This window comes from Colobus angolensis, unplaced genomic scaffold, assembly GCF_000951035.1.
Source record: "Colobus angolensis palliatus isolate OR3802 unplaced genomic scaffold, Cang.pa_1.0 Scaffold144, whole genome shotgun sequence".
Classification (NCBI taxonomy): domain Eukaryota; kingdom Metazoa; phylum Chordata; class Mammalia; order Primates; family Cercopithecidae; genus Colobus; species Colobus angolensis.
The window spans coordinates 506,106-515,129 of record NW_012114533.1 but is presented as its reverse complement, the minus strand read 5'-3'; the positions used below and the strand labels follow the sequence as shown (position 1 = coordinate 515,129).

Sequence of the window (9,024 nt, the reverse complement as noted above, 5' to 3'; positions counted from 1 at the left end):
GGTGAAACCCCGTCTCTACTAAAACATATACCAAAAATGAGCTGGGCGTGGTGGCGGCGCCTGCAGTCCCAGCCACTGGGGAGGCTGAGGCAGGAGAATGGCGCGAACCCGGGAGGCGGAGCTTGCAGTGAGCGGAGATGGCGCCACCGCACTCCAGCCCGGGCAACAGAGCGAGACTCTGTCTCAAAAAAAACACAAAAAACAGTGTTTTGGTGACGAGGATGTGAGCTCCGTGACAGAGGTGACCATTTCGGTGCTTGGAGAGGAAATGGAGCAGCATGCTGCCCATCAAGTCTACGGGTGGAGATAACCAGGGTCCCAGGGAATCTCTCCAAGGGCCAAATCGTGACCCCAAGTTATTCCACTGTCACTTAACAAAAGCTGTCATTTTATGAATACCTAACTAATTTGATCTTCCTTTTTTCACTTCCTTTCCTTAGAGAAGAGAGAAATTATTAAATTATAGCATGATAAAAGAAGCAATAATCTCTCTGAATCCTTTTTTTTTTTTTTCTTTTGAGACGGAGTCTCGCTTTGTCGCCCAGGCTGGAGTGCAGTGGCCGGGTCTCTGCTCACTGCAAGCTCTGCCTCCCGGGTTTACGCCATTCTCCTGCCTCAGCCTCCCGAGTAGCTGGGACTACAGGCGCCCGCCACCTCGCCCGGCTAGTTTTTTGTATGCCGGCTACTTTTTTGTATTTTTAGGAGAGACGAGGTTTCACTGTGTTAGCCAGGATGGTCTCAATCTCCTGACCTCATGATCTGCCCATCTCGGCCTCCCAAAGTGCTGGGATTACAGGCGTGAGCCACCACACCTGCCCAATCTCTCTGAATCTTAACGGCAGTAGGACTAAACAATTATCAGTGGAAGAATTGACCTAATTTCCATTTCTCAGCAGCTCTCGACCTTACTGAACACATCTGGCAGTGATGAAGTTTCTTTCTTAGCAATCATTAGTATTTACGCTTAATTCTTGGAAAATTAAATTTCTCCAAGATGAGGTTTCAGATACATTATTAAAAAATGAAGTAAGAATTATGTTTTAAATCCCTAAAAAAGACCACCCAAGTGTTTTGATACTTTTGGTTCCAAATAGATACTGTGATATGTGATATGTGATTACTCATAACTTTGAGTAGTTCATTTTAATTGGCTACAATATTACCTTAATCTACATGTGAAACTGTGTAGTCGAGAAAGAAAGTCATTCAATAATCTACATCTTACTTCATTCTCACTATATTTCATCCTCACTATATTTGGGAAAATTATTATTTATAATGGAGTAGGTAAGCTTTCTCAGATTTAGGTTTTTAAATTACAGATAAATCTAGTCATTATTTAATTCTTGTCTTTAGGAAGGACATTTCTGTACTGCTAAAAATAAAAATGTTTTACTTGATCTTTAAAAAATACTGATTCCTGTGGGCACTATTAATCATCATCTTTGTCTACCAGTTGGTAGAAAACATAGAAAATAATAAAATGCCTGAAAATATCACAGGCAAGAAGAAAAAATAATGGCAAGAAAATGTGGCCATGAAAAATTCATGTAAGCTGGAAAACTGAGTTATAAATCATCGCTTCAAAACTCTCTTCATTTATCCTTTTAATAAGGCCTTAAACTGCAACGGCACATAGATCTACAGAAAGCATCGCTGTGGATATGCAATGCTGTAACCCTACTTCTCAGGAAATTGGTCACCATTAGTCTGATACATGTATTGATTTTTATTTGGACATTGGTCCAGCACTGTCTCATGTGCAGTTGCCAGTTTTCTTTTCTTCTCAGCTTCTCTTCCACTAGCATCTTCCTTAGAATTAAACCCGTTTTCTCTTCTTTAAACACTGGGTGTCCGTTTTTATCCACAGTGGCTTGTTTTTCATTCACAGAAGTATCACTTTCCTGTCTATTCAGGCTCTCTGTGCATGAAATGTCTGTTCCATCTATATTCTCTCTTGGATCTACACAATTTCTTAGAGCAAAATCTTCTCCTTTGTCTTGTCTTTTTGTATGAAATATGGCAAAACTTCTATGAACTAGAAGGCATGGGTCTTCTCAGCATTTTTCTTGTTGAGTTTATTAACCTTTCCTTTCTCAGAAGAGAGCTAGGACACAAAATATTTTAATGGAAAATGTAGGTGATCAGTATAATTTTGGCTTTCTATAATGGCATCTTTATCCAGGTTTCGTTTTATCAGCAGATATAACCTTTTAAAAGCAAAGTGGAAGGAAATATGACCAACTGGGTTCCAAAAGATTTTCTTGTTTGTAAGTAGTAAGACCGAAAGACAAGCAAAAAACGGGGGGGAGGGTTTTTTTTTTAAATACAAACATCACTTCTTCCTACACAGGGCTTTATGAATGTGCAACTTCCTCTGAATAACAATAGGACTTTTATAACAGGACTTTCTTTATTCATAACTATCTAGTTTTCTAAAGATGTTACCTGCAAGGGCTGATGTCCTTTTGCTTTTGACAGGCATCCTTTCCGTCAGGTCGGCATTTGACCACACTTCCTTCGCCTGTGGAGGCACAATTGAGTAACTGAAGTTACATATCACATCTGGGCTTTTCAACCTCAGCACTCCTGACACTTGCGCTGGATGATTCTGTGTGGTGGGGAATGTCATCAGCATTACAGGATAGCAGCATCGCTGGCCTCTATCCACCAGATGCCAGTAGCACCCTCCCTCCCAGTTGTGATGACCAAAAAGGTCTCCAGAGATCCATAAATGGGGAGCAAAATCACCCATCACCCCAGAGTGAAAGCTACTATATTATACGATTCAAACATAGAAAAAAAAACAGTAAAATTAATAGTAATATAGAGGGCAGAACTGTCTGAATTAATGAAAGCCCATATAGACTACAGTATCTGAAATGAACTCACTATTTTCAAAGAAATTCTGTAAAACTGTCATTATGGGAAAAAGCTCATCTTCATGAGTAGATGAAAGGATATAATAATGTGTACATCACCCTTGACTTCTGTTTAAGTTGTCTTTATATGGTTTACATATAAATCAAATAGAAATGAGAGGATACATGTGAATGGGCTCTGTAAACTAGAGAGTTGGAGATGAAAGTCAGCTTTATAAATGGAACCTTTACAGTGCTTAGAACAGATGGCCTTTTTCCTAAGAGGATAAACATTCTTCTCACAGTCCTGGAGTCTCTGAATTAGTTGAGCAAACCGTTAGCTAATGTACCCCATATAAAAGGGAAACATTAACCCAATCCACCCAAATTATCACAACTTCTAAAGTTATGCATTATAAATTAATGACATCGTGTGGATGTCCAAAAAAAGTATTTATTTCCCCTTTGAAACACAACGTAATTTGCCTTCAGCTGATTTGCAAGCATGAAACACCATGTAAGTTCAGAGCACAGGTATCAAGACAAATTGCAAATGTGCTTTATTTATTTATTTATTTATTTATTTTTTATTTTTTTAAGACAGAGTTTCGCTCTTGTCGCCCAGGCTGGAGTGCAGTGGCGCGATCTTGGCTCACTGCAACCTCCACCTCCCAGGTTCAGGTGATTCTCCTACCTCAGCCTCCTGAGTAGCTGGGACTACAGGCATGCACCACCATGCCTGGCTAATTTTTTGTATTTTCAGTAGAGACAGGGTTTTGCCACGTTTGCCAGGCTGGTCTTGAACTCCTGACCTCAGGTGATCCACCTGCCTCGGCCTCCCAAGGTGCTGGGATTACAGGTGTGAGCCACCACGTCTGGCCACAAATGTGCTTTTAAACAATTCAGGGGGCAGCTCCATGGATTCAGAGGATTTCCATTTTTCAGATGGTGAACTTACAACATGAAGGCATGTTTAGTAAATCTGTGGAAAGCCAAGGCTGGAAGTGAGAGCTTCAGAGTTTCTCTTTCTCTTAAAGTTTCTCTTTAAGTGAAAGTCCAGAGATGTCACTTGCCTACTTTTCCCTCTGCAGAGAAAATGGGCTGCTGCTGCTTCAAGCAAAGCCGACTGCTCCCTCCTCTGTGCTTGCACAGAACTCAGCACGTAGCCCTAACCCTGGTATTCCCTATAACACTTTTAATCCTTTTTTCCAGTCAATTTCCCCTGAGATTGTGGACTTCTAGTGGGCAAAAAGACTGGTTCATCTTTGACTCCCTGGCGATTACTTCAGAGACCAGTAGGTAGTGATGATGGTGATGATGATGATGATGATGATGATGGTAGTGGTCATGACGGTGGTGACCATGATGGTGGTAGTGGTGGTGGTGGTAGTAGTGGTGGTTGTGGTGGTAGTCATGGTGGTAGTGGTAATGACGGTGGTGGCCGTGATGGTGGTGGTAGTGGTAGTGCTGGTGGTGGTGGTGGTGATGGTGGTAGTGGTAGTGGTGATGGTGGTGACTGTAGTGGTGATAGTGGTTGTAGTGGTGATGGCGGTGATCATGCTAATGTAGTGGTAGTGGTGATGGCTACCATGTATTGTGCACCCACACTATGTACCAGTCACTCTTTTAAGCACTTTGTTTACCTGGTTGCTTCTCCTAACAGCCCTTTAAGATAGATATTATTAGTCCCATTGTATAAATGAAGTTCGGTAATTTCCAAAGGTTATAAAGTTTAGAAATGGTAGAGCTAGGATTCTAACCCAGCTGTCTACTTCAGCCTGTGCACCTAACTACCACACTATACTATCTTTCTGGGAAAAAAAAAAAAAGAAAGACTATAGCCAAGTTACATGATTCATATTTATTGAGATCTACTACATAGTTGGCACCACAGGAGAAAAGAAAAATGATTAAGAGAGAAGGTCATAAATCAAAAACAAATTAGCAGAGTGAAGAGATAAATATTTGTCAAAAGATTACAATTAACATGGAAGAGAAGCAAAAAAAGAAAAGAAGACAGAGAATGTAAGTCCAGTTTAGAAAGCATATATCCAAATTAGTTGAATAAGACAGTTTAACAAATTGTGTTTAAGGTATAACTGTCTTTTAGTTCTTCCCTTTTGAAACGAAAACTCAGGTGTATCAATAGACATTGTGCTTCTGGGTTTATTCTGTGTGGCATGAACGCAATGATATAAGCATACGTGGATTTAATAATGAAAACTGGTATGTATGAGTCAATTTCAGCCCATCAAAGTATATAAAATTGAGCAGCTGGCTGTAAGACTCCATGGAGCACTGATAGATCCACATTTGCCTCTGAAGCCATCTGAGTATCAGGTGGAAAAGTCCACGTGCTGGGCCGATATTCTTTGGGTTCGGAGTTGGACTTGACCAACAGGAGAAGCTGTCAGTATTGAGGAATATAAGAAGCCAGCTTCCAAGTGAGGCTGCTTTTTTCTTTAGTAATTATATAATCACATATGTTTTTCTATTTAAATACTGTAAGAAGGCCTTTATTCACTGCCAAAGGCTGTTATGTTTTCATTTCCCTATGTAATACTGACATCTAGAGGAACTTTGAACTGAAGAGTTTCCAACAAACAGAAGTTACATTTCTCCTGTTCTTTCCAGGATGGAAGCTGTATTTCTCTTCTTTCCAGGACGGCAACCAAAAATATGAAACGTTTTTACTTTGTATTTCTAAGTTATGCCTAGAAGTTGCTAAAATAGAAAGTTCAAGTGTGTAGATACATCTTATTTGTTGTACAAAAATGAAATATGTCTTCTACCGATTAAAGAGCACAGGACCAGTGCTCTTAAGCGTGAAGTTTCTGACCCAATCATGACCATCCCCAGTTAATGGGATGAAAACCATGTCAGTGACTATGTTCCTCTGCTGAATTCACATCGATGGCTGGGATGAACCTAAGGACCTCTTTCATGCAAATTCACTTAAAAATATTTCTGTGTTTGCATATGGATTCCTTTGGAACTATTTACCAATTCCTTTTATAATAATTTATCCGTGGATGTAGAATGATGCAGGGAAGAAAGACTATGCGGTCCAGTTGCCCAAGTATTCAAAACACAGCTCAGCTCTCTCCACTCTGTCTGGCTTCCTAGACTGGTCTCGTAAGTGGGGCATACATACCCAGGGAGTGTCCATAGTAGTCCTTTGGAGGGTATCAAGGACGTTCTAGAACTCATTTCAATTTATTCCATTTCTTATGGATTGAATGTATCCCCCCGCCCAATATACACACACGAATTCATATATTAAAATCCTAACCCGCATGGTGATGCGATTAAAAGGTAGGGCCTTCGGAGGTGACTGGGTCATGATTGGAGAGTCCTCATGAATGGGATTAGTGCCCTTATAAGAACCAATGTGAAAGTTTGCTCACTCTTTATGAGGAGAAGGCCACTACACACTAGTAACAGGCCCTCGCCAGGCCCTGGATCTGCCAGCAGCCTGATTTGGGACTTCTCAGCCCCCAGAACTGTGAGAAATAAATGTTTGTTGTTTAAACCACTCAGTCCAAAATAATTTGCTATAGCAGACCAAGCTAAGACACCACTCTTTTAACATTTTTATTTTACATACATTTTTTAAAATATATTGATACAATTGGACACATATAAAAGTATCTCTGACATATTAAATGTTATTTATAAAAATAAAAGTGCAGCCAGGCACAGTGGCTCACGCCTGTAATCTCAACACTTTGGGAGGCCGAGGTGGGCAGATCACAAGGTCAGGAGTTCGAGACCAGCCCGGCCAACATAGTGAAATCCCATCTCTACCAAAAACACAAAAATTAGCTGGGCCTGGTGGTGCACACCTGTAGTCCCAGCTATCAGGAGGCTGAGGCAAGAGAATCACTTGAACCCTGGAGGCGGAGGTTGCCATGAGTCAGGATTATGCCACTGCACTCCAGCTTTGGCGACAGAGAGACTCCATCTCAAAAATAAAATAAAATATAGTGCATGTAGTGGTTATCAACGTACATAATTTATAAATAAATATATTGGGGTGTGCTTTAAAATCTTTTACTAATGGCAGTGCAAAATCAAAATAATTTGGAGACAATTCTAGATAACACCATGCTTCATACTCTGATTTTCTGAAATGCGTTTTGGAGAAGGACCATTCTAATTAGTAGGTTTGAGGGCAAGAACATAATTAGAACTATCAGCTCAATTCTTGCAAGCTCTTTTTCTCCTTTTGCAAAGCACTGCTTTTAAGAGTTCAGTATTCATCGCTTGCATGACAGTTTTGATTATTTAAGCAATTTTAAGTAAGCAATTTATCCTCTTTTCTCCGTTAACCATTACATTTACTGCCATAGGATCTAGATTTGAACAGGAGGGCGGCATTGGTCCACAGGTATGTGCCGGCTACCTGGGCATGAGTGCGTTCTCACCCTACCCTACAGACCTGTCCCAGTACTACGTCAAAACCCTACTTTTCCTGAAAGTGGCGGAATAACTGAAAGGGAAATTAATTCAATTGAACTACATTGTCTAATCCTTCTTTCATTTTCATTCAATAAAAATCAATTAATAAAACAGATTTGACCTTAAAAGATCATAAAGGTCCTCCAGAGGAGGACCTCAACAATACCACCATCATCTTCCATGTTACTGCAGTGTTCTCAATATATCTGTCTGCCCACTGGCATACGGACCCTTCTCTTCTCCTTTGTTTCCCCAGCACCAAACAGAGGGTAAGGTTCTAAAGTGCTTGGTGAAGCAATGCGTGATGAAGAAAACAGTGCTTTCTGGAATGGCACTTTCATTTTGAGAACACTCTGTCATCAGGCTGCACCCCTGAAAAGCCAGGCTGCGCTGGGGGCCACCTCAGATGCATCCCTGCCTCGGTGGCTCATATCCACAGCCCTGAATTTACATAGCTGATGGCTAGCCATCTCAACGGCCATGCATTTTGGGATTACAGTTGCTACAGAAAATTGTGTTCATAACATAATATACAGGGCATTCCTGGTTATTTTTAAAACTGTTGCAGACAAGCCAGATAGAAGAATGGAGGAGAGCAAATATTTGTAATAATTTGTAGCTGCGACCCACAGCCTGGACTCTGACGGTGGCAGGTGGATGTTAGCAGTTGGCCACCCTGTCCTACAGCTCTGTCCTCGACTGCCAGGCTCAAGCATTGATCTTTTCAAACCTCCTCAGCTCTGAATATATCACCCACCTGGCCTTTCTACAACAAGGGGGTTATCAGGATAAGAAAACTTGAAAGTATATTTAAATTTTGAAAGTTCAGTGTCAAAAAGGAATAGCCTGTTGGAATAAATCTGACCGGTCCTGGGCTCCGCACAGTCTTTTCTTGCTAGCAGAAGATACTAGCTCGTGCATCCTGAATAACAGCTTTTCATATTACTCTTGTGGAGACGCCAAGATGAACAATTTTTGGCCATCTTAACCTAAGTTCTAGAAATACTTAAACAAAATTATAACAATTTATAATGACTTTATTAAACTCTGATTAGGTTTCTAATGGGGGAGAGAAAAATGAATAAATCCTAGAAGAATACAAAGAGATGAATTTTCAGAAGAAATATGAAAACATTTTCTTGCCTGAGCATAGAAGCTACTTTTAGAGATTGTTTGTGAAGTAAATCTATTCCCCTTCAACCTCAGCACACACTCCAACTCTCCATGCATGAAGCGAGAAAACCCTGAAGTCCTGGATAAAAAAGGAATTCTCCCAAAGCACAGCCTGTTTCATGGTCTGCGGGGACTGGCATGGCACAAGGCAGGACAGAATCTGACTGACCAAACCCAGAAAGGGAAAGGGTTCACCTGTGCTCAGAACTCAGTAAGTGGATCCTCCCCAGGCTGCTGATGACGTCAGGTAGAATCAATCACCTGAGAAAATAACCCCGCCAGGAAAACGAAAGCCTTTCGACGCACCCACGATGATGTGCACAGCGCTTCACTCGGAAGCCAAGTCAATGGGGCCTTCCAAGGACGCAGACCAAGAAAGGGCCTGAAGTTAAGGTGTGGATTTAGGAAAGCCCAGCTGGATCATCCATCACGTGAAGATGCACGGATAATTTTACTTTATTTTATTATACTGTATATCGAGCTGTATCATAAGAGAAAGCATGCCACCACTTTTTTTTTTTTTTTTTTT

General features: G+C 40.9%; 1 protein-coding gene across 1 annotated transcript in view; it reads right to left on the bottom strand.

Annotated features, from left to right (window-relative positions):
* The window catches only part of MYLK4 (myosin light chain kinase family, member 4), an 84,469-nt gene that overhangs the window by 24,211 nt on the left and 51,234 nt on the right, over nucleotides 1-9,024 (bottom strand). The window contains exon 2 of the mRNA XM_011935469.1: nucleotides 2,449-2,524. Coding sequence (XP_011790859.1) covers nucleotides 2,449-2,524 — 76 coding nt within the window. The remainder of the gene's footprint in view (nucleotides 1-2,448; nucleotides 2,525-9,024) is intronic.